General features: G+C 36.7%; 1 protein-coding gene across 1 annotated transcript in view; it reads left to right on the top strand.

The window, feature by feature from the left end:
* The window catches only part of LOC126298058 (voltage-dependent calcium channel type A subunit alpha-1), an 860,595-nt gene that overhangs the window by 451,450 nt on the left and 382,229 nt on the right, over nt 1-26,916 (top strand). Inside the window, exons 24-25 of the mRNA XM_049989377.1 lie at nt 920-1,030; nt 3,922-4,032. Coding sequence (XP_049845334.1) covers nt 920-1,030; nt 3,922-4,032 — 222 coding nt within the window. The remainder of the gene's footprint in view (nt 1-919; nt 1,031-3,921; nt 4,033-26,916) is intronic.

Genomic DNA, 26,916 nt, shown 5'->3' with positions numbered 1-26,916 from the left:
CATGCATGTTGAATAACATGTGGCTTCACTGATTCATTCACTCGGAGTAGCTCTCTCTGTTATTGCGTGCACGTGCACACGTGCATGCATTATTTGGCACATAGGTGCATAATGCACATCCAAGCTCATGCGCACTTGCGCGCCCAGACACACACACACACACACACACACACACACACACACAGGAAGGTACACATTATTTCTTGGTGGAGGGCGAAGGAACTGTATCACTCTTTCTGCTGGTCACAGCTGATTCAATCAAAATTTTGTAATATATTTAATGTTTCATGTTCTGCAGCTAAGATTGCTTCTTTTTTTATCACAACATAAGCAGAACTCTTCTCTTTATTTGTAAAAATTCTCTTCCCAAAAGTATGTAATACAAAAGTTTGATGTTCTTTGTAAATTGTACAAAAAGATAATTCATTTTTGGTGCACTGTATTTAACCACAGACAATGCTCTGTATGAAAAAAATCCCGAAAATCAATTACAATTTACATGCCGCTCTTGAAACATATATTTTCACTATGTGCTGTTTGTGTCACAGGTAGTTTAAATGAATTTATTTAACATGGAAATTTTTGCAATTTGATAGGATATTCATTTTATATATTTGATAATGTTGTTGATATTTTGCCAGTGCCACATAAGGTTGAATTAATTATCACAGTGCAAAAAATGGTATAAAATTATCATCATGTTATTAGTAATTACACAACATGTGGTTCACAGTTAAGCTTCTTACAAAAAAAGTGTTTTGTTCACATGGCTTCATTTCTCTCTTCTGTGTGCTTAGCCTAAAATGTGTCTTAATGCCAGTGGTGCCTAGCAGAATGATTTCTTTTTGTGACTGTGATTGTGATTCTTATTTATTTGGTTTTATTTGTGTTTTCTTGGTTTCTTCACTATTTGTTCTAGTATGACAACCAAAGCACATTATACAAGAATACTCTCCACTACATGAACATCGGATTCACCAGCATGTTTACCATTGAGTGTATTCTCAAGATTGTCGCTTATGGAGTTCGGGTAAGGAAATCCCTAACATAAAACAGAAAAAAATATAGAAAATGGGTACAGCAAAACAGGAATTGGTTTGCAACTGCTCTTTACTTACTCTTAGGGCTGAGTTACAAATATTATAGATATGAAACATAAATGCTGGGTAAATCTTGGTTTATTCCTCTATGTAGTCAGTATACAATATATCATTTGAATAGCTCCTCAGTTGTTTTTTTGTTGGATTCTGAACATCAGGTACTTTACATTCTGAGCAATCAGATAATTTTTATTTCTGGCATTGGAATATTTGAACATTGTTTGAACACATTACATGTTTTTTTCCGCTGGGAAAAATGTAGCAATACAAAGTAGTTGGTCATCTTGTTGCATTTGGAAACAACATGGATGCCCTGTTGCTTCTTTGTGGGTAAATACATGGTATTAGACATTGGTGTGAGATATAATATGGCCTATAACAACATTTGTCATAAAATGGGTGACCTTTTAAGCTGTAAACAGAATTATGATTTTAGATTTAAATATGTTGCAAACATTCCTGTTTTGTTAACCACCTCATTGTTATTTGCAATTTTCTTCCACAAATCCAAATTTATGACTGTAGTATGAAGAATGACTAACAAAGGAGATTTACTCTTATTGATGGACATTGTGTTTAGTGTGAACACATTGGAGCCATGGTTTAACATCAGTATGAACTGTTAAAAAAAATTATGCCAGTGGTTATCAGATTGACTTCACCATTATCTTAAATCTGAGATAATGAGCTTCAAATGTTTTAATTAATTTTCTCATCATGTAGCTATGGCTCCATTGTCGGGTATTATTTTTAACACCATAAAATGTGGAAATATTTCTCATGTGCAAGTTAGTTTATAGAAATTACAGTGTATGATCTATTAGAAGAGCCTCCTGACATTCACCACGCAGATGTGCAGACAGCAACCATTATAAATCATTTGTCACTGTCTTACATCTACATCATTTATTCTGTAAGAATGCTGAATTAATTAAACATAGTTCCAAAATTTATAAACATAGAGGACATGGTTCATGCTGAAAAATAACAACAGCTGTTTTCCATACTTTTACATTACCCTGCATGTTGTATGATTCATTGTGTGAGAATGGTTGGAATCCAGAAATTGATGTTGCATGGCATGCTGGATATGTGCATTAAGTGTAAAATTTGCATGCGTAATTATGGGTGCACGTATGAGTTTAGCTTGATGTGTGTCACGGACAAAGCTGCATGGGATGAGCATGCTATTGCAATTTATGCATGGGCATGCATTGAAGACGTGTGTATGTTCGCATTGCTGCATCGAAGTGTTTTGTGTACTGTGAGGGATTTAGTGCACTGTGATATTGCATATGCAGGTGAAGCTTAATGGAATTTTGATTGTAATGAATGGCGTGTTAATGAAAAAGTCTGAACAGTGCTTCATCCAGCTTGTAACTATTTCATTGCCAGCTGTTATTGAAGTAGTTACATTTATGTTGCAATTCCTTTTTTTTTTAATTTTTTGTTCACTTTTTTCAAAATTTTTGTTTAGGTATGCAAATTACTTTATTTTGAGGGTGGAAACCTATCATAAAATGCATATATATGCAGTCATTGATGAAGGTCCATTACATTTTGGGAAAAAATGTAGCTATACATCTTTCTGAGTTGGAAAAATTGTATTAACTGTAGACAGATTTGTTTCACAACTCGATAAAAATGCACCTGATATGAGAATGTTCTACAAACAAACAAAAAATCTTTTATTACTTACAATATTATCACAAAATAGTTTATTTAGGTTTCTAGTAGTTGGCTTTCAAAAATTGGCTGCATTCAGTGAAAATTATCTGGACTGTCTTGAGTGTAGCCAACCTAAGTGGATATCAGTTTATGCTTGCCTGCAGTTGTACTGTTAGGAGATACTTTCCAAGAAAACATTTATATTAGCTGTAGGAGGGCTTCTTTTATCTTCCATAGGCTCACTCTGAATATTGTTTCTGTACCTTTTGTAGATAATTGTTATAAACATATTCATCAGAAAACAATGAGCAGAAATATTTATCTTGTGCAGAAAGTGTTGCCTCTTAATAAGCTTTTGGCTATGCTCCACTTTAGTGACTGGCTATTCATTAAAATTATATAAAATACCAATGTTCAAAAAGTGAGTGTCAAATCTATCATTTTTTCCATTAGTGTTTTATGTCCATTGTGACAACATTTAAAGCCATGACCTATATATTATGGTAAAACCTTTGATACTACATATTTTATTGTTTATTAATATTTCCAAATGTGATGTTTCAGCTGTATCCTAAATTCCTTTTAAGAAACCTTTTCCATATTGCAGTTTAATTAAACCAAATTCAATGGAGAAATAAGAGAAGGCCTTCAAAAGTAAATAAATAAATAAAAATAAAAAGTGTGCAGCCTAGAATTTCTGAATGAATGTGGTGTCATCATACTAGGAATTGTGTTTGTGTAATTGCAGAGAATTCAAGTATTGTTTTAGTCTCTAACTTCATTCCCATTTGAAATGAAGTACTTTAAGTAAATAACTTTAGCAATGCCCACAAATTTACTGTAATTAATTCTGAAAGTTTTGCATGCCATACTAAAAGCTATGGAAAAATTTCTGAGACATGTGTGGCATTGATCCAGCACTTGGCATGCTATGTAACTACTAGTGTTCATTACTGCTATGTGTATACTGGAAACAATTAGAGTAAACTACATTATCCAGATCACCACTTAAATGTGCAGGTGAATTTATATTTCATAACTGAATATCCCTAATTTAATTAGGGTAGAATTGGATCCCTTTAACTGAAATAATACGGTTCTCTGCAATCTGTTGTGCTGGTCCATTGCTAACTTATATGTTTTATTTCTTCAGTACCATGATGCTCCAGCATTGTTCGAGGATATACTTCATATCATGAATGCGCTGTTCACCATGTTCTTCCTGATTGAATGTATCATGAAAATGATTGCATTTGGATGCAAGGTGATACCTCTAGGACATTGTGTTACATTCTTTCTTGAACACTGACTGACTGAAACTTTAATTTCATACTTTGCATTTAGCTGTTTGGCACTGTGTGCACTGTTTCAAGCTTTCATGCCATATAATACTTCCCAATTTATACAGTGAGGTATATTTACCATTTTGTATTGTGTGGATGTACTATAATTGGTTGGAAATATGTATTTCTCCTACAATTTTTTGATTGGTGCAGTGTTTGGATTCATAGAGACATGCTGTACTGCTCAAATAAGTAGATAAATGAGTTTTGAAGCAGTTAAATAGAGAAATTCCTACCTCATTCTGTCTGTTTCACTTTTCAATCTGCGATATGCCTGTCTCAGTTCAAGTATGTACATTGGAAATAGGGATAGATAATTTCATAGACAGTGCATATGTGCCATACAGGTGAATGTGATATTTTTAAATTTATTGCTACCGATTGTTACAGGGTTAATAATTTTGAAAATTTAAAGTTATTAAATAATTTTGAAGATACATAAAATGATGATTGTATTATGCCAATAAGAATTATAAAATGTGAACATTAATGGTTTCACTGCAAACATAAAAGAAAGAATCTGTTGCAGGTTATAAGAATACATCAATATTTTGTGTAAGCTAGGTCACGGTTATTTGTTTCATTCAACCCATTTTGTTACTCAACTTTTTATGGTGTCTTCAAGTGATACAAGGTTGCAAGGAGCACTTACCCCCTCCAGTTATGATATAAAATCAGTCAATAGAATAGTATAAAGCAATAACTAGTGCAAATAGGTAAAAGAGGGGAAAAAATGCATAAATAATTGAAAAATCAAGATCTAATAGATGTAACATGACAGCTATAAAGTATAAAATGTAGAAACAAGTAAGGAAGCAGATATTTTTATTCTGCAAATTCATGACAAAATTCACTTGATACCATATGTTGATGATGAGGTAACATGATAAAAATGGTTTACTCAATGCCAAATAATTTACAGATCTCTCCTAGCATTGCTTTATCAGTTTCAAAGCACATTGTGGATACATTCTAGGTAACACATTGTTTCTGGTATGTATGTGAAAACCAAAATGTACTTACAAAGATAAATCACAAAGAAAATTTATATATTGGCGAAGAGATCTCAGGCTTCCAGCCAGGTGGCGATGTCTTCAAACTGCGACGTTTCGATGAGTGACATACTCATCATCTTCTGGCGAACATGATGAGTATGTCACTCGTCGAAAGTCACAGTTTGAAGACACCGCCTCCCGGCTGGAAGCCTGAGAGCTCTTTGCCAGCTGTATACGCCGGGAAAGCATACATTTAAATTTATATATTGTTCCAATGTGATATAAAGCTCTTAGTTTAACAGCTGGGTAAACTTTCTAATCATCTTCTGGCCTCTTCACTAGAATATGATAAAAGACATCAGTCAAAACGTCATGTGTAACATGAGACTTTATATCAGTTCAACTCAATGGGAAAAAGAATGAGACATGTAGGGTACTGATCTCTTTACATATTTTACTTTCCTATCCACTTTTGGTGATAAATGCTTCATAATTTGAAGATCACAAATCGAAAGTCAATGAGGACAATCATGGATACAGCAAGCTGTATGATAATTTAATTTTTGTCATTGAGAATCAAGTACAGTCCCATCTTTTTTCTTGTTACCTCTCAGCAGTATTACTCTGTCTATATTAACTGACAGATAATGAATAATGTAGTTCAATATTAACAATGTAGATATACAGGGTTATTCAAAATGATGGACCCATTTTCAAAACTTCGTATTTCTTCAAGTACAAAACCAAAATGAACAAGCTTTATAAGAATGGAAAGAGAAAGTTTCAAAATTTTTTCATTATGTTTGATATCAATGTAATAAATTTAATAATTTGTAATGAATTAGTTTTTTATAATTATTTAGTCGTAACCGGTAGGGATTGTACAGCAAATGTCATCTCAGAACTTTCCATACAGTTGGTTGGGGTATTCCAAGTTGTTGACTGGCTCTATTGGTAGACTTACTGGGCTGTGCACAAAACTTCATTGAATCCGTCGGACATCATCCTCTGATGCACTTGGTCAGTCTGTGCTTTTTCCCTTGCACACACTCCCACGTTGTTTAAATCGCTTAAGCCAATGGCTAATGCTCTTGTGAGTTAGTGGTTGAATACCGAATTTGGTACAAAATGCCTGCTGCACTGCAATTTCCAATCACTTTTCACAAACTCAAGAATGCAGAAAACCTTGTGCTGCACAGTCGCCATCTCACTCACAACTGACAGTGAAACGGGATGGCCCTATTGTCACAGGAACTCTATCGGCCGCTTCTTAAACCATCACTGCCTGCCCACTGCTGCCCACCAAAAACTTTGAAACTCCCTCTTTTCATTGGTATAAAGCTTTTTCAGTGTGGATTTGTAGCTAAATACATGTGAATTTTTGAAAATGGGTCCATCATTTAGACTAAACCTGTATAATCACTGTAAATGGTTATTCATCAGTATGCATTTTCATAATGTAGGAACACATTTGTATTAATTTTGCAACAATCATAGTTAATTTTTTAAAAGACATTTTCACCAAATCCAACTAAAAAACTTAATTTCCATGGTTGGCCACTTTCAGCACTATGCCTTAATTATATGGACATCCCAGTAAAAATAAGAAAAGAGAAACATAAAAAATGAAGAGAGTCCATATAGGAGTCCTTGAGACTGCAAATTATACAGGAACAAAGTAAATTTATACAAACAGAGTAAGGAAAGTTCTGGCAGAATGGAAATGATTTAGCAGTAGAGGACACCACTTATTCTGAATAGCAGAAATGTTGAGTTTAATAGGCATACAAAAAGAGAATGAAAACTTGCTATATTTTGAAAAAACACACACACATACACCTGTGTAAATTGTGCCAGCTAGACACACAATCTGGGACTGCACTGACAAGGGCCTTCACAGACAGGCACTACTCACCAAACCCAGTTTGCAAACAGATTTACCATCCCATAACCTCATACAACCACAATCCTCCCACCGCTCCCAATAAATAGCTGCAAAGGAGCACCACCCAATATTGCCTTGAACTGGAGCAACTGAACCATATCCTTCATAGGGCTCTGATTACCTATCATCATGTGTAGAAATGAGGGACATCCTACCCAAGATCCTTCCTATGCCTCTTAAAGTGGTATTCCATTGCCCAACCAACCCACACATCCTGCTGGATCCCTATGCCACTCCCGCTCTCATCCCATTGTCACAAGGGTCATATTTCTGTGGAAGACCTGTATACAAGAACTGCCTGATTCACCCACCCAGCACTTCTTACTCCTGTCCTATCCCATCAGAGGCAAGACCACCTGTGAAAGCAGCCATGTAATATACCGACTCTGCTGCAATCACTACACAACTTTTTATGTGAGCATGGCAAACAACCAGCTGCCCACCAGAATGAATGGCTCCTGCCAAACTGTTGCCAGCAACGAAGCTGACCAGCCAGTGGCACAACATGCAACTGAGCACAACTTGCTCAAGTTCAGTACCTGCTTCACTACCTGTGCCATCTAGATTCTTCCCTCCAGTACCAGCCTCTCTGAATTATGTAGAACAAAGTTATACTTGCAACATATCCTTTGCTCCTGCACTCCTCCTGGCCTCAATCCCTGCTAACCCTATGTCCCCCCCCCCCTCTACCCAATAGTTTCCCCCCTTTCTGTACCCTGTCACCCCTTACAAACCATGCCTCCACATCATCTTCATTGTGTGCCATGCCTTACTGGCCTTGTTACCTGTGTATTGCACGTTTAACCTGTTCACCTGCCACTGCTCCTTCCACATTCCTAACCAGCATACCTGCTTCCTCTCTGAGAGTCACTAGCTACCGATCTCCAATCCCTCTTCCTACTTCCCACCACTTCCTTCCTCTACCTATTCCACTGAACACAAACCTATCTCATCCTAATCCACCTGCCAAACTGCAAACCCAGCATTAAGTGTGTAGCTGCCACAATGTAAAGGCACATGTGTGTGTGTGTGTGTGTGTGTGTGTGTGTGTGTGTTCATTAAGGATTTCTTTCATAAGCTAGCATGTTTTCAGTCCTTTTGTGTGTGCCTGTCAATGACTCACCACTTCTGCTATTCAGTGAGTGGTCTCCTTTACTTCATTTTATTTAAAATTCTTACAGCTTTCATTTCAAAACCATACCTGCACATGCCATTTACTCACAATGTCCCTCCTAGGGCGATGAAGGTTAAAGTTTTCTGTCTGAAGTGAGTGATAATATTTTGTTTAAAATTTATTAATTACCATCATCTTGAGTGAAAAATTATGGTTAACTCACATTTTCTGTGATAGTTAAGTGCGATTTGTATAAATTCTGCTTTGTTTCTGTATTGTTTGGTGGAAAATTTGTAGTCCTGTATACTCTTACATCTAGTCCCTTTATTTTCTGTGTTCTTGTTTTCTTATCAAGCTACAGTATCCACATAATAATACCTTAGTACTGAAATTTTTGAGTCTTGGAAATAAAGATACTCAGCCATATTTAGCAAACATTTTATCATTTAAAGAACTCCTTTGTTACAGTTTTCTGAAATGATTTTTAAAAGTTTTCTTCCATTCATCATGTACCATCTTATCATGCCCCTCATTTCTTGTTACAATGCTCTTTTATTCTTTTCAGTTGTTTAAAACTATTTGTTTATTGCATCCAGAGAAGGTCTGCAGTCAAATACAAATTGTGAGATAAAACTGTTGTAAGCCACCAATCATCTATGTACTCTTGATTCGAATTTCTGTCAAAGTCATACCTTTATCTTATTTAGTGGGCTTTACAGAACTTGATTTGTTACACAGGCATCATCACGTACAAGTTGAAGACAGTGCTCAGTATAGTTTCCAGTTGAAACAAAGATGCTCCTCTTTGGAGGATGTGAGCAATTAGTCCTTTCAATGCTAGAGATGTGCTTGCCACAGGCCATGCCGAGAGCAGTGTCATTGTGACCTGTGCCTGGACCCTTCTTTGTGGAATGGTTGCTTGCATGCTGAGTAACTTGCACGGGCCTGCTGGTGCTGTTCTGAATATATTTCAGATGTGTCTTGCGGGCTGAACAATTTAATCTGCACATCCACTCTTTCCAGTTTGTCAGTGCTGTTGGTGCATGCTAACCCAATAAGCCATTCACCAACAATTCACAAGGGAAATTAAGAGCTTGCTGGAAACACTTTTCATTCATCTGAGTACATTTTGAGTACATGAATAAAATTAATTGTTCTGTGGCAAACTTCAAAACCAAACTCAATCTTTTTGATTACAAAATATGTCCTTTACATGGGAATAATTTGATCACACCATAAATAGATGAATTTGTATAATTTCTCTTTAGCCAACACTATGTAGTGTGTGTACTTGAGTCATGGAATAGATATTGCTGCATATAAAGACTAAGATCTGTCTGTTGCCATCATACTATTTTATCAAGAGAGGCGGAGAGAGAGAAAGAGAGAGAGAGAGAGAGAGAGAGAGAGAGAGAGATGCTTCAATCCTGGAATCTTTTAGCATTTGAATACTTTTTACATCATGCAGTTTCTCAATCCTTTTTACATGCCTAAACAACATTCATGGAAAAAAATCATGAACAAAAAAATATAATTGTCTAAGTTATATGAGGATAATTTTAGCATATTGTAAGAAGATGAACATGTACAATTTTTGTTTTCCTTGCACAATGTATGCTGTGTAATTACATCATGAACAAAATAGATATGGCATTATGTGAACAGTAAGTTTGTTTCTTGCCAGCATATTTCTTGATTTTGTGAGATGCTCTGAAGTGAGGAAATTCAACTGTTTGAATACCTTTTATGATACCAAGTATGTACTTTCAATCCTTATTTACAGTCTTAGTCAATTTTCATGGCCCACAAATCATGATACCGGAACATACTCATTTCTGTCATGTTGGAATAATTTCATCACACTGAAAAATGATGAATATGTGCAGGTTTTTTTTAATTGGCAAAATGAATCCTGTGTATTTATGTTACACACAGTATAGATACTGTAAATCACCAAGTCTACTTGTCACCAGTGCATTTCACCTTGTCGGGGGGGGGGGGGGGGGGGGGGGGACTTCTAACTCAAGAACTTAAAGTATTTGAATACTTGTTTCAACATGCAGTACATATTTTCAATCCTAGATAAATTTCGCTGTAAAAAATTAGCATAAGCACATGAAGATGAATAAGCTTTGTTTTAATGGTGCAATGTATGCTTTGTAATTACATTACACACAGAATAGATACTGTAGCTTCTGAAACACCAAGTCTGTTCATTTAGTAGCAAACTGCTTCATCTGAAAAGATGAATACTTTTTACATCTATTGAACCTACTCTTTTTGATGCAAGCCATGGACTAGCACTGCAAAATTTAAAAATAGATTTTACATTTTTCTTGTTTTTTGCAATTCTTTTGTTTTTAAATAATTTACTCAGGAGTATCACATAATTCTAACCACCTGTTTCAGTTCCTGAAGATTTGTAATGGTTCTTTGTGTGTTAAGTCATGAAACACAGTGCAGTACACATTGGTACATCTGATGCACTGATCCTTCTGAGCTCACTAAAATGTCACAGTGGTTAAGTGCACCCATATTCAAATTGTAATCTACAGTGCATTGGGGTTTCTTTATCTTTTCACTGGTTTTTCAGCCAATCCATGTGTTGTGTTACTTGTGGTAAACATCCACACTTTTCCTTTATCGTGCCACTCGATAGCAAGCATCTTCTCAGTTGACTTAAACTCAAGTTTCAGTTTCTTCTGCAGTTCTGGTGTGTTGCACATATTCTTATGAACAGTGATATTTGTGGTTCTTCTGTGGCTGTGAAGCCAGAGGAACAGATCTGGGGTGGAATACCAGTTGTTGACATACAGTATATGTCCCTGTTCCACATATGATCTGATAAATTATGCCAGTACGTCACTACTTTTCTGTAAATTGTGGAACCCAATTTCTGTTGTTGTACCTGTATATACAATGAAATTCAACATGCGGCTATGCATTCTGACAGTCACGCAGAACAGATGTCTTTAATCCAAATCTACTTTGCTTGGATGGAATAAATTGTTTAAAAGATAACGGACATTAGAACAACAAGAGACTGTTGACAAAGCAAAGCTTCTGATGTGGACTAAATGCACTGTTAAAACACTGTACATACTTTATTGACAATATTCCTAATTTTAAACAAACTGTCACCTCCATTTCTGTACTCACAGAGTTGGCACTAAAGTGCAGCATTCTCAAAAGTAAAATAAAATGGATGGGGGACATAATTTTGCCAAAAAACTGGTGTTTAAAAGTATATATCTGGACCAATAATCACTTACTTTCAATATTTTAACTTCAGCTCTTAGAAAACAAATAGCAACAAACAATAAAGTTCCTCAAATCTATTATACTTCCACTTTAACAGTTGTGATTGCACTAATTATGGAGTATTTGATTTGATGTTCACATAAAATTGATTTATTTCAGCTACTATAAACTTCAACAGGCCTTCTGACAGAAATATCATAAAAAATTACAGAATGGTTGAGCAATTAGCCATTTCACATTCGTATCTTGAAGCCACATCATCAAACTTATGCTTAAGTGGCTGGAAATAGTTTGTTTCCAATCAAATGTGTCACTAAGTCAGAAGCATTTTGCTATCACTTTTGGATTCTTTGGATTGTGAAAAGCCACTGACTGCACCTCTTGTAGAATCATCAAACTGGTGTGCTGTACCACCTGATGAACAGGGCTAAGAACTATTACTCAATAGTTCCACTATAGAGTTATTACTGTTACCAACATCAGAGAATGCATCCTCACTGTTGCTCCAGTAAGTATCTCCAGGATCTCTCTGTCTCTGCGACCACAGTGATGTGACAGTTCTCTCATAGAACAGATGAATGCAAAGTTACAATTGCTGAAAAGATGCAAAGCAAACTTGAGCTCTACGAAGAGGAATCACAGCAGCAAATGTAGACATACACTTGAAATATGCACTCGTAACTCTAAACACCTGCTGGTAGAAAGGTGCAGGAATACAGCTCTGCATGTTTACACATCAGAAGTGTGCAGGTACCTATGACTCAGTGCACTTTAACTCATCCACAGCAATGAGAGGACCAATAGCTTGGGACACTTCCACAGATCAATCGCACTTACAGAAAACCAAGAGGCTGAGCCTAATAACATTCACAGCACTTGGGGAGCAGCAGAGCAAGAAAAGTGAGTGGGGACACAGCAGCCAAAGGGTTAATGAGGTGATTTCTCTGGGATAATGTCTAGAGCATTGTGTAGAGCTAATAAAGATATCCTCAGGCTAACAACAGACTGACAAACCACAAATGATTCTTCTTGACTATGATCTGTTTAGTGCCTGTGTACAGCTTGGGACAAAATAGTACCCCACAGAATATGAAGTAAAAGAAAAAAAACCACAAATATTGTGTGCCATGACCAAAAGCTGTAATTTGAGAAGATCCATGTCTAATCAAAGCCATATTTCACAAAAATATGACCATACCATTGCTACTGTGCTAGTAGAAGTGCATTGACTATGCTGTACACACTTTGGTGGACACGTTGTATCTCTGTTTGTGCTGAGCAGCTAATACAGTCTCACTCTAGGGCTAAACACATTCACTTCTTGTACAATGTGAGAGTTAATGTTGTGTGTATATTTACATGCAGTAAATAAATTTAATTTGTGCTCAGCATTTCTACATGGGTTCTATTTGTTGTGGTCAGTGTACCCAACTAGAATTAAATGCTGCCTTACAGCAAAGTAAATGTAAACCCATAGGTCTTTTATAATAGCTGAGCACATTAAATACTTCCTTTCTAAACTGGAATATTAGCTAAACTAGTTTAAGATAAAAAGGTAGGGCTTGAAATTTGATGTGTTAACAAGCATGCATGTCCATTTTAGATACATTCTTTGTCATTGCTCACCTGTTGTGCTAGTTTGCCATTCCTATCTCCATTACGCAGAATGGAATTTTTTTTTTTAAGTACTCAGACAAGCAGATATTACTCTCACAGTTAGGATTTTTTTACATTATCAGTTAACAGAAGACTACCTATGGAGAAAAGAAGTCTAACCATGATTGACAGTATAATGGCTAAGCATTGGATACAAAAGCCAGATAGCACTTTTTAGGCACTTGTACTGACAAACAATTTTACCATATCCTTATAGATTTATGCTTCATGTTAGAGAAAAGTATATATTGTTTGTCTACTAATTATAGATGGCATTTGTATGTGCAACACTAAATAAACAGTACCCATTAACAATATTAACCACAGTGGTCTTGGCAAACAAGTTGTGAACATGGAATGAGAGTAAAGAACTGAGCCTGAACCATGTATGTAAGAGTCATATGAACCTATATAGCTAAGTGGTGAAGAGTAGGAATGACTGTAAACATTTTATAAATTGAGTGTTCTCCTGCTGCCCTTCATAATTAACATGTACAGTTAAATGTACTCATAAAGAATTAAATACAATGCAAACACTACTTTCTTTTGTGAGACATAAATTTCATAATTTAATCAGCATATCAGCACTTCAACTCTCAATACTATATTCTTTCCAATTGTACTACTACTATTACAAGAAAGTAACATCATTTTGATGAAAAGACACAGTACTGCAGCTCCCAACCATCATCACAGTCAGTGTGAAGAGTAGATATTTGTGACCCATCATTTGTGACAGGTGACAAAGGTGGAAAATAAAACTGAACACTAAGTTAGAAATAAATAACCTCATTAAGAAAATCCTGTTTCATTGATTCAAGAAATTTGGACGTCGAAGAGGAAGAATACTAATAAAAATTCACAAACAGGTTTAGGGAGAATGAAGGAACAGTAGGTCTAAATATGAAAAATTATGTTGTAACATAGTACACTGGAAAACTCTAGAGATGTTGCAGGAGTGAGGAGCTAAAAGCAAAACAAAGATTTCAGAAGACATGCAGTAATTGAAGAAAAAATTAAGAGATAACAAAAGTCAGACAGAGCTAAACGAATGATGTGCATAAATTGGTCCTATTTGAGCCACCTTTGATTTGTGGTTTATCTGGATGTACAGAAACCTCAATAAAGGATGGGGGAACTGAACAAAGCAAAAGTAGAAAAGATTAATAATAATAACAACTTTTTGCGCCTAAGTGACTGGATGCAAGTTTTCCAGTTGGAAAACATTAGGCGACTTGTGTGTCCCTAATTTTCCGCAACAGGGACATACAGTTTAATGTCGAATCTGAACCACATGTTGTTCCTAGTAACTCCTCACTTTATGCAGATGATTGATGTAAAGATTTATAATGAAGTTGTAGAAGAACAGATATATATGTATGCTTAGGATAGCTGATAACAAGAAGCAGATGGACACTTAAAGAAGTAAACAGGAGAGACTAAATGCTGTATTCAGGAGTAAATTCTAAATATACCTGCAACATAAAGTCTTCAACTATTGTGTACTGCAAGTACTAATTTATGAAAATTGACTTTAAATGCTCAAACAGTTCAAAAATGGAGAGCCAGCCATGAGAAATGAGAAGATGCATATTGAGTGCAGCAAGAAAGTACAGAAACAAATAAGTGAATAAGAGGAAAGAAAGTAACTGAGGATGTGGTAGTGACTCTTACTAAAATGAAACAATGATGGGCTGGGCATATAGTGAGGTGAAATGATGGGAGGTGGCCTAAGGAAATTCTGAGTTGGATTAATCATAACTGAAACAGATGTAGAGGATGATCTGACATCAGAAGCGAGGTAAACATGGATTTGAAAAACTGACAATCACTCTGTATGAAGAAATGTTGAGGAGGCCAGTAACCAGCAGCGTGTGTCATATAGCTAATGATGAAGATGAATGAGTTGATGATGATAATGATTCTGATGACTGCTGGGATAGTTTATATGATTCTGAATAACTATTCAATAATGTAACTTCTACATCATCTCAAACTGGTGCAGTAATATAATGCACATAAATTCTTCTTAAGTGGAAATCAGAAATTTATTGAAAATAAATCAGATATACAATTGTCATCTTGGAAAATTTGGGTTTTCTGGCGGTAATCCATATTATACTTGCACAGTATTTCAATCGTGTAACTCGCAACCTTCGTCAGGTGCTCCCTGAGGCTGAATCCAATGTGGAACGGGTCCAATATTTATGCCTATGGGGGCCAGACACTCCATCATCAATCCATGTTGTGCCAGGCATCTGGTCTGAGACATGCACCAGTCAGTAGGAGCAACCATGTTCTTTTCTACCCATAGCTGTTCTGACTGCTGTATGCATACTAATTGGTTGTTGTTAGTTAATAATTTTGTCATCTGACATTCTGTTCCATCTCCAAGTTGTACTGGGCATTCAATATTTTGATTGACATCATTTAAGCTTCCCAATGAACTCTGGTGTTCAGTTACTGTAGCTGGCTATGTCAGATGCTCCATCTGAGGTCTGCACCCACTAGAGGTGACTGCTGGCCACAGGTGTTCAAATTCTCATTTATTCTCAAAAATTATCACCCTCAAGTGCTTGATTTGCTATCTGAAGTACCACCATCTGTTAGCCCGCCCTCTGTTGGTTGTGTTGGATTATTTGTTCTGTCACTATTTCCAAAGTTATTTCCCCTGGAGATTGAATGTTGTCTCCATTGTGTGTATAGGATATTAAGTGCCAGATTTCAGGCAGAGATATGCTGATATCCTGTGTCACAAGTTTTTAAGATATTGTGTGACCTTTCTGTTGATGGATTCTTTAATAGCCCTATCCCAGTATAAGGGTATCTCTGTCATAATCTTGGCATCATCATAATTCATCGAATGATTTAGGTCCAAAGAATCTTCCATTATAGCTGCTTGGGAGTCTGTTTGAGTCTGGTGTGCCATTGGTGCTCCTTACACATGCTGAAACAGTCTTGGTGGTTTGGCCAGTATATGACATACAACAATGGCATGGTATGTGGTACATGACCGGTTTCTGGAGGCTCAGATCATCCTTTAAACTCTAACAGAGCCTTAATGTTAGTTGGTGGGTAGAAAACGCTCTTCACATTATATTTGTGAACAATTCTGGTGATTTTGGCAGATATTGGTCTGCTATGTGGTGAAAAAGCAACCTTCTTTGGTTCTTCTTGTACTTCTACTGACCCCTCTGTTGGAGAAGTAGTGTGCAGTGCCTTCTGAATATCTGTGGAAGACTATCCATTTCTGAAGAACACAGACTGCAGATGTACTATCTTGTCATCAAGTTGTGTGGATCCAAAAGAATTTATGCCCAATGAACGAGAGTTTTGAGTACACCATTCTTCTGCAATGGATCGTGGCAGCTACTAGCTTGCATGTACAGATTGGTGTGAATTGGTTTTCAGTAAATACTATGGCCAAAAGTGGCATTTGACTTCCTCTGGACAAGAACATCTCAGAATGGCAGTTGTCCATTCTCCTCTATTTCCACCATGAACTTTATGTTATGGTGATGTGAGTTCAGGTGTCCTATGAAAACAAGGAGCTTTTCTCTACCATTGGGTCAAATCACAAAGGTTTCATCCACATATCTGAAGAAACATTTATGCAAATGCCTCATTTTTGAATCTCTCCATAAATTGGTTTGCTACCACATGTGAGAGCAGACTGCCCATTGCTACCTGCTCCATTTGGCCATAGGATTGACCCCCATATACAAAGTATGTTGAAGTTAAAATGTGACTGGACAAGTCCAGGAGAGCCGCGTTGAACATTTCTCCAATCAATTCTAGTGATTCATTCAGTGGTACCTGGATGAACAAGGAAATCATGTCAAAGCTAACCATAATTTCAGATCAGTGTTGTCTACCTGTTCAGGTTATGTAGAAAATCTTGCAAGTTGCAAATGTGGCATGTACATTTGTTTACATATGGCAAGAGCATCTTCTTCAGGTCCTGAATGGTGGGGTAGGTGGTCATGCCAGTGTTGTTAACTATTGTTTCCTGCAGAATGGCTCTGTTTGTTCTGTCCACCTTGTGGGTGGGGTCTCTTCCTATTAGTCTGTACGCTGTATCATCTGGGTCCAACTGAATGAATCACTGTGAAAATATCGATGCACGAAGCATACAACAACTACCACCATCACACACACCTTAGCAAAAGATCTGACGTAGAACCTAAGGAAATTCTGGTCTTTTGTAAAATTGTTAAGTGGGTCTAAGGCATCCATTCAGTCCCTTGTTGAACAGCCTATTATGGCAGTTGAAGATAGCAAAATGAAAGCCACAGTTTTAAATTTCATATTCAGAAAATCATTCACACAAGACAATTGTACAAACATACTGTCAGTTGACCATGGGACAGTCTCCCATATGGAGGACATATTAATAAGCATCAAGGGTGAAGAGTACAACTGAAAAATTTGAAAGAAAATAAATCACCATGTCCAGATGGAATTCCAGTTTGATTTTCCAAAGAGCTCTTGGCCCCTTACCTAGCTTGCATTTATTCCAAATCTCTCACCCAGCATAAAGTTCGAAGCAACTGGAAAAGATGCAGGTGACTCCAGTAAATAAGAAGGGTAAAAGAACAGATCCACAAAATTACAGACCAATATCTCTATTTTCTGTTTGCTGCTGAATCCTTTAATGTATTCTCAGTTCAAATATGATGAACTTTCTTGAGACTGAGAAGCTTATGCTCAGGAATCAGCATGCTTTTAGAAGGCATCACTCTTGTGAAACTCAGTTTGCCTTTTCCTACATGATATAATATGAACTGGAAAGCATTTGACACAGAGCCCCATTGTAGGCTATTAACAAAGGTATGGGTGTATGGAATAAGTTCACAGATAGGTGATTGCCTTGAACACCTGTTAAGTAATGGGACCCAGTATGTTATCCTCGACATCGAGTGTTCATCGGAGATGAAGTTATCGTCAGGAGTGACCCAGGGAAGTGTGATAGAACCACTGTTGTTCTCGATGTACATAAATGACGTGGCAGACAGGGTGGCTAAAATCTATGGTTGTTTGCTGATGATGCATGGTGTATGATAAGGTGAAGTTGATAAACAAAATTTCCAATTGGTGTAATGAATGGCAGCTAGCATTAAATGTGGAAAAAATGTAAGTTAATGTCGTTGAGTAAGATGAACAAACCTGTAATGTTTGGGTACAGTAGCACTAGTGTCCTGCTTGACACAGTCAAGTCTTTTAAATATCTGGGCATAACGTCGCAGAGTGATATCAGATGGAATGAGTATGTGAAAACTGTGGTACGAAAGGCGAATGGTCAACCTTGGTTTACTGAGATAATTTTTGGAAAGAGTGGTTCACCTGCAAAGGAGACTACATACAGGATGCTGGTTTGACCTATTTTTGAGTACTGCTTGAGTGTTTGGGATCCATATCAGGTTGGGGTGAAGGAAGAAATTGAAGCAATTCAGAAGCAGGCCACTAGATTTGTTACCAGTAGGATTGAACAACACGTAACTGTTACAGAGATGCTTCCAGAACTCAAATGGAAATCCCTGGAGGGAAGGCATTGTTCTTTTGAGAAACATTGTTGAGAAAATTTAGAGAAACAACATTTGAAGCTAACTGCTGAACAATTCTACTGCCATCAACGTACATGGTGCATAAGGACCACGAAGATAAGATACAAGAAATTAGGGCTCAATATGGAGGCATATAGATAGCCATTTTTTCCCTTGTTCTATTTGCAAGTGGAACAGGAAAGGAAATGACTAGTAGTGGTACAGGGTACCCACCACCACTCAACCGTATGGTGGCTTGCGGAGTATTGATGTAGATGTAGGTGTAGACTTGATTGGAAAAAAGTTTGACGGGGATCTCCTGAACTTGTTCAGACAGATCTTAACTTCAACATACTCCCTATATGTGGATCAATTGTACAACCAAACAGAGGGAGATGGTAGTGGGCAGCCCACTCTCACCAATGGCACCAAACTTCATTATGGAGAGATCTGAAGATGAGGCACTTGCACAGGCCCTGGATAACTGAAATGTTTCCTCAGATACATGGATCACACGTTTGTTATTTGGCCCCACAATAGGAAAAGCTCCTGGTTTACCTGGCATAACTGAACTCATGCCACCCTAACATAAAATTCACAATAGAAGAATGGAGAACTCTCATTCATAGATGTTCTTGTCCAGAGGAAGGCAGATGTCACTTTTGGTTATAGTATTTATCAAAAACCAATTCACACTGATCTGTACTTGCAAGTCAGTAGCTGCCAACATCCAGTGCAGAAGAACGGTGCACTCAAAACTCTGGTTCATCGGGCATCAACTCTTTTGGATCCAGACAACTTGAGGACAAAGATAAAAGCAACTGCAGTTTGTGTCCTACAGAAACAAATATTCTTCCAGAGATATTCAGAAGGCACTGTGCCTTACTTCTCCACCAGATGGATCAGTAGAAGTAGAAGAAGCAGCAAAGAAGGTTCTATTTTGCCATATGCCAGACCAATATCTGCCAAAATCAGCACAATTCTTCTCAAATATAACATCAAGAGTGTTTTCTACCCATCAACCAAGATTAAGGCTCTATTAGGGAGTGTAATGGATGATCTGGACCTACAGAAAAATGGCCATTCACCACATACCATGCCACACAGAAGCATACCGACAATCCTTCTTTCCACGTACAATACGAGACTGGAATAGAAGGGAGAACCGATAGAGGTACTCAGGGTACCCTCCGCCACACACCGTCAGGTGGCTTGCGGAGTATGGATGTAGATGTAGATGTAGATGTAGATGTAGATTGTGGTACATGTGTATCTACATGGCTACTCTGAAAATGACACTTAAGAGCCTGGCAGATGGATTGTCAAACCACTTTCACAATATTTCTCTATTATTTCACTCTTGAACAGAACACAGAGAAAACCAACATCTACATATTTCCGTGTAAGCTCTGATTTCCCTTATTTTATTATTATGATTGTTTCTCCCTAGATATTTTTTCATTTGGAGGAGAAAGTTGGCGATTGAAATTTTAAGAGAAGGTCCCACCACAATGAGAAACGTGTTTGTTTTAATTATGTCCACCTCGCCCTTCTTTGAACTTTCTTGATATAGTCATTAATCATATTCGGTAAGGATCCCACACCACACAGCAGTACTCCAAAAGAGGATAGACAAGTGTAGTGTAGGTAGCCTCTTTAGTAGATCTGTTGCATCTTTGAAGTGTTCTGCCAATAAAGTGCAGTCTTTAGTTTGCCTTCCCCATAACATTTTCTGTGTGGTGTTTCCAGTTTACATTGTTTGTAATTGTAATTCCTAGGTATGTAGTTGAATTCATGGCCTTTAGATTTGATTGATAATATGTGTAACCAAAGTTTAATGGATTCTTTTGGACAATCATGTGGGTGACCTCACATATTTCATTATTTATGGTCAATTGCCAATTTTTGTACCATACAGATATCTTTTCTAAATCGTTTTGCAATTTGTTTTGATATTTTGATGACTTTTCTAGACAATAAATGGTAACATCATCTGCAAACAAGCTAAGATGGCTGCTCACATAGTCTCCTAAATAATTTATACAGATAAGGAACAGCAGAGTTATGGCATATATCGGTCAGACCCCCAGGACTCTTGACATCAGGTGTAAGGAGCACCTACGACACACCATATTCAGGCGGACCTCCAAGTCAGCTACAGCAGAACATTGTTTGGAACTAAATCATTCAGTGAGTTATGAGTTGTCAAGACTCTGACGCAGGCGCCCAGATACTGGGACAGCATTTTTAAAGAATCTGTCAAAATAAAGGTCACACAGAATCTTAGCTGCTGTGACATGGGATATCAGCTTAGCTCAAGCTGGAATCTGACACTCAGTCTCCTAAAGATACAATGGAGGAAACATCCAAAGTCTGGGGAAGTAATTTTGGAAATGACAGCAAATAACCCAGCACAGCAAACAAAGGGCACACAGAGGGTGGTGCTTCATACATCAAATCAAGTACCTGAGGATGGTAATTTAGAAAACAAACAGCAATTTTAACTCTAGTGGCCAGAAAATAATCTGACAGCCACTCCTGGCAGGTGCATATCTTTGATGGAGCACCTGATGCAGCCAGCTATGGTAATAGAACACCATAGTCCATGGGAAGGCTTAAATGATGGCAATCAGAAGATTGAATGCCCAGTACAATTGGGAGGTGGAACAGAACATCAGATGACAAAATTATTAACTGACAACAGCCAAAAAGTATGCACACAGCAGTTGCAACAGCTATGGCTAGAAGATATTACAGTTCCTGCTACTGACCAGCGCATATCTCAGATAGAGTGCATGGTGCACTGCGGCCTGATGATGGAGCACCCAGCCTCACATAGGTATAAATACTGGACCCATTCCACACTGGATTCAGATTCAGGGGCAAGTTACACAATCGAAATATAGTGATATAGTGCAAGTATGACATGGATTACTGGCAGGAAACCCAATTTTCCAAGATGACAATGCCCCACTGGGGAAACCTGAAGAGCTATAGATATACAGTTATTAAAACATCAAATTGTTAGCTTAGCAATATCTGTCAGTGTAATAATAACAGTTGACAAATTAGTGCTGGTGCTGAACTGAGGTGAAAATTCTCTCTGAGAGATACTTTCCACATAGATTGTCAAGATGAGAGAAAAATTTCCTTTGTGGAATTTTCTCTTTCATTGTTCCAATTTTATTACATTTGAGTACTCAATAATATCATCTTGATTCTGATCTTGAATTTATTGGTTTGCTGTTAAATTCATTACCTAGATTACACACATCTTTTTATCTTAAACATGACAATCATTACAGGTTTTAGCCATATATTGCCCATATTTAGATTCTATGTGTCATAGGTGGCATTTGGTGAACACAGCATGAAGTATAGAATGTGATGATGGCCAGTATGTGGCTGAAACTGGCATTGATTGTTATCACATTATTAACGTAATTGTGTCTAAAATAAATATCTCGAACAGTCTTCTTGATGGAATGAATATCATTTTCCATTATCTTGACTTATAGTGCTTGCTGTTTTACCCTTAGGAAAATTTTTCCTCACAAATTACAAAAGAAATAAAATGCAACAAACTATTACATATTTTTTCTGGCACTTTCCAGAGTTTGATAACTGCAGCTACACAAGTTGAGACAAGTGCTGGAAATTTATGTACAGTATAACCAATGTGTACATACATTATCAATAAATGTGTAAGAAAAAAGCCTTTTAGCCAGTTATAACTGCAAGACTCTAATTATGAACAGATTTTTTTATTCTCTAGCTACCAGAATAGTGATAGGTTGATAAGTATAATTAAACAATGTGCTGTTGTAGATCTCACAATAAGAATAGCAGTAGAAAGGAGATGTATGTCCTACCTGATCAAGTTGTTGATTTTGAAATTCTCAGTAATAGCAGCTAGTAATAACTGTTGGAAGTATCACAGTGGTTTTCCCCAGCTCAATTTGTACTGGAAGTCACTTTAGTTGTGGTAATTCAAAAGGGAATATATTATTGCACAATCAACAGAAAAGTAGTTAAAACTAAAGTTTTGCAATTCTCTATAGACCTACTGTAACTAAAGTACAGTTATTTATTTTTACCCAGTCTGTCAGTTTCTTCCCATTTTTCATTATCAACCCCTTTGTAACTTACATTTTAATAATGGCCCTAGAAGTGATTCTTTGTTTTCCATTTTTTTGTGGTACTGGTACTCAAGCGTATTCTCTCAACTGCCTCACAGGGAAACTTCTGCTAATGGTTTTTGGAGAAAACCCCTTCATCAGAAAGCACAGTAAATGTTCCTTCATATGAGAATTTAAACCACTATGCTTCATGATTGTGTAAAGAGAATTTTATTGTTCTGATCTGGAAAAATAATATGCAGTGCTATTCCCAATGTGAGTCAAGAAGAATGCATAACTTCCTGACAAAGTATGACTTTAAAAGCAGAATTTTGTAGTTATGTGTAACAGAATTGTCAGTCAGTCACCCCAGAAGATATCGTGTAATCATATGGTATAGCAAACAACAGTTTCTTTGAAGGAAAAGTTATAGCTGTATCTTACTGAGATGGAGGACAGTGAATTGTTGCAAGATTCATAATGTGGTGCCACAGAGCAATGCATGCACCTGTTTAACAAAATATGACATTATGTAAATAATGGTCATGAGGAAAGATCTTCATTGATCTTCGAGATTAAATGCAGAGCTGCAGACAGATATATCAAAAGTTAAAAATTGTGATGACTGTTTAATCTATGAGATCTAATTTGTCGTCAACAAGAAGTTTCATGACACACACAACCTCCTGTCTTTCAAATAAGACTGACACAAATGGAAGCCCAAGGAACGGAGGCCATGCATGTGGGAGGTACCTAATAACTGTGGGCAGTAGATAGTTTGGTGATTAAGCAAGGGAGCACTGACTAGATATGTTCTGTGCACTCTTTATAAGCATGAACAGTATCATCCTTAAAAAGCCATTTTTTCCTTTGAAGGTTTGATTTATAAACCAGTTTAGCATACAGCCCACCACAATATATGACACGATTCTCTGTTCACCTCTTTAAGTTCCATTTTTTTTTCCACCCAAAATACCAAAGCACTCATCTGGTTGCTATTTGCTTGTGATTCTGTCTCTAAATTGATGAGAACCTATCCCCATTCATCAAGGGGGAAAAACCTAACAGGAATATCTTCATACCAGTTGGTAGGTTCATAACAATGTCATTCTATATTAAAACACCAATCCTCAATTGTGCTGAAAAGCTCCTCACTTATAAGATAGGTAACTGAAAATTTTGTATACATTATGATAACTGATAAGCAGTCCCTGTTTAGATATGTTGATGGTATTACCAAGCTTTCATCTGGCTCTCAGAATCTAATGTTCCACAGCGCATACTTCAGCCACCTGTCACATAACAACAGCCATCTGAAATGAAACACTTCTAATGTTCTTCATACCATTCTGGCATTGGGTACATCATTGACATCCTCCACTATAGTTTCACCTATATTTTGTTGTATTCTCAAATGAGAATATAATACCTTTCCAAGATTATCTTTGTGCACTCTTCAAAGAACACCCCTTCCCCCTTCCTTTACACCAACCTGCGCATTTTTCTAATTTATCCTTTCACCTCTCTTGTTCTCAACAGCATGCCCCTGGTCAAATTCCAATACTACCTTAAACATCCAGTTACTGTGTACTAACTCCAGTTATTTTTTGACATTTTATAACCTGTAAGAGCTAGAGTAATACATACAAATGGCCACATCAGCTATCATATTTGATGAAAACACTGTGCAGCATTCTGTACGGACATGAAAATGAGCAGTTTACACCTGTATGGCCACCAGCTCTCTTACAACTCAAGTCATTTTGATCTTTTCCATGGACCCCCTTTCTCACTTCTTACCAACTAAACTGCTGTGATCATTCTTTCAAGTTGTGCTATGGTTATGAAGGTCCAGTGATTTAAATTCTACTAGTCACTGAGTTTTCTTTATTTTTTTTGCTCTTGTGTATCCCTTTCACCATTATCTTCTTCCTTTCCTATTTCTGTTTCAAACCTCTTTATACCACATCACCAGTTACATCAATATACCTCATCATTAATTGTCTTTATATTTGACTGTCACAGATTAATTATTTCTTTTATTCCCATTGGCCCTCATTGTGCTACCTTTAGGGCCCCATTTCTTTCTGGCTCATTGTTTTTTATCAAGTTCCTTCCCACCCCCACCTTATTCTTGTGTCTGTAAGTCTGTGTATGTCTTCATCCACCACTGGGAGCTGCATTCAGTATGTCTATGCATTTGTCTCACTTTACCTCCCTCTGTAATTCCATCCAATCTATGATTTAAACAATCATCAGCAAACATTCAGTTCAACTTTCAACCATGTCTGCAACTCATTTATGGCGCTCCCTTTTCTCATAATAACTGTTCATTTTCAAGCTTGCTATAACACTGTGATAAATAAAGTAACTGTTAATTTAAAGTTAGCCAACAAGCTGTTCCCTTCAGTATTTAGGATTTGGAGTTTAGAATATCACCACTGCATTTTATGCAGTTGTAATGGGATCAAATGTGTGTGTTTCTTTTCTTTAAAAATCTTTATTAACTTTCTCATATTTTACTATGGATTGTAGAGGTGTGAAAGTTGCCATTCTTGATTTGTCTCATAATATTAGATTCTGTTGTATTATCTACTGTTGTGCATAAAATTTCTGTCATGTGTAAACTATTGTGATTCAGCATGTTACCAAGCTGTGATATGTAAATGGTAGAGAGACAGGCCACATGCTATATAATTTCTTCTTGTGCTTTAAATGTAGAAATACATCATGATGTGTCTGATGTGTTTTTATTTTAGAAAGAGAATTTACTGCATTCAGTTATTTCATGGCAGTGAGGGAGCCCTATATAACACGTATTCTGTACATCCCTTTCAAATCTTTGAGTACTTGTTTATGATTCTTTTTATATCTGAATCTACTCTAGAGTGTATTTGTGTGACTATAACTAAAGAATTCCAATTTCAACATTTATCAACTTAAATTGATTAAAGTAAATATTTCAACATTAATAAAGTTGCACTCCAAATTATTACTTCTCACATGAAGTAAGCAGATACGTTTTGAGGTCCTGACTTTTATCTATAAAAATTGCATGTGTTTCTCTCTCCTTTTTGTGTTTGTTGTATGGCACCGAAGTGTGAACAGTTCTGGCTTTTGCAGATGAGTGTTACTGTTATTATGATTATTGTGTCAAAGTCCCTGTTTCTTCAGTTGCCACAACTATCAGCACCACTTGCAAACCAGACAGTTTTCTTCATCATTGTATTTCCAGTGTATGAAATGATGATCATTATGAAGCATGGGGTTTAACAAAAATTTATTCACTATGAGATTTGAAATTAAAACCATATAAAATGGAAATTTAAATCTGAATTCTTGCCTGATGCTGGATATCCTCATCCCTACTGAGTTATCAAGGCACCATTACTAACTTGCTTTAGAGAAAGTAAAAGGGAGATGCTGCCAGATGAAAGATATCAAGGTAGTTGTGAATCATGCCTGGATAGCTCAGTTCACTGTGCTTTCCCAACTTTTATATGATCCTTCTTTGTTTCAGTATGATAGAAATGACTTCTTACCAATTACTAGCAGGTTTGTAGGTAATGACAAAATCCAACAGAAAAAGTGCCTTTGAGATTGAGGCATTCTTTTTTCCAGTAATTCAAAAGACACTGTTTAGGTATGAAAAGTTTAGGTATGAAAAAGTCATCCAGCCACCATAGTCTTTGTTTGCTGTTTTGCGCCATTTTCTTTCCCAATGTCATCCTGTTAACAATATTATTAAGTTTTTCAAAGTAACACATTATGTAGCTTCAGCATACCCAATAAATAGTCAGTCAATAAATTTCCATTCTGACAAGACAAGGTGCAACTTTCATTGGCCAGATAGTTACTTTCTAGAAAACAAGTACTCATTGTGACTTAGAATGTAACCTCTGCTGAAAGACTTCCTTCAGATTTGCAAGTAAACAAAAACAAAATAAATGATTCTAGCTGTCTTCCATGTTAATGAGGAAATGCTTGCCTCATTGTTATCAGTGTTCCACAGGATTTCACAAATTTCTCATAATATGTAGCAAATTCATGATACATCCTCCCTTATCCCCCCTTTTATACTAACAGTGCATATATGCATATATTTATTTTTATTTGTAAAATCGTGTGTGTGTGTGTGTGTGTGTGTGTGTGTGTGTGTGTGTGTGTGTGCGG

The sequence above is a fragment of the Schistocerca gregaria genome, chromosome X (genome assembly GCF_023897955.1).
Source record: "Schistocerca gregaria isolate iqSchGreg1 chromosome X, iqSchGreg1.2, whole genome shotgun sequence".
NCBI classification, from domain to species: domain Eukaryota; kingdom Metazoa; phylum Arthropoda; class Insecta; order Orthoptera; family Acrididae; genus Schistocerca; species Schistocerca gregaria.
The sequence above is the reverse complement of the archived record's forward strand: the minus strand, read 5'-3'. Positions and strand labels throughout refer to the sequence as shown.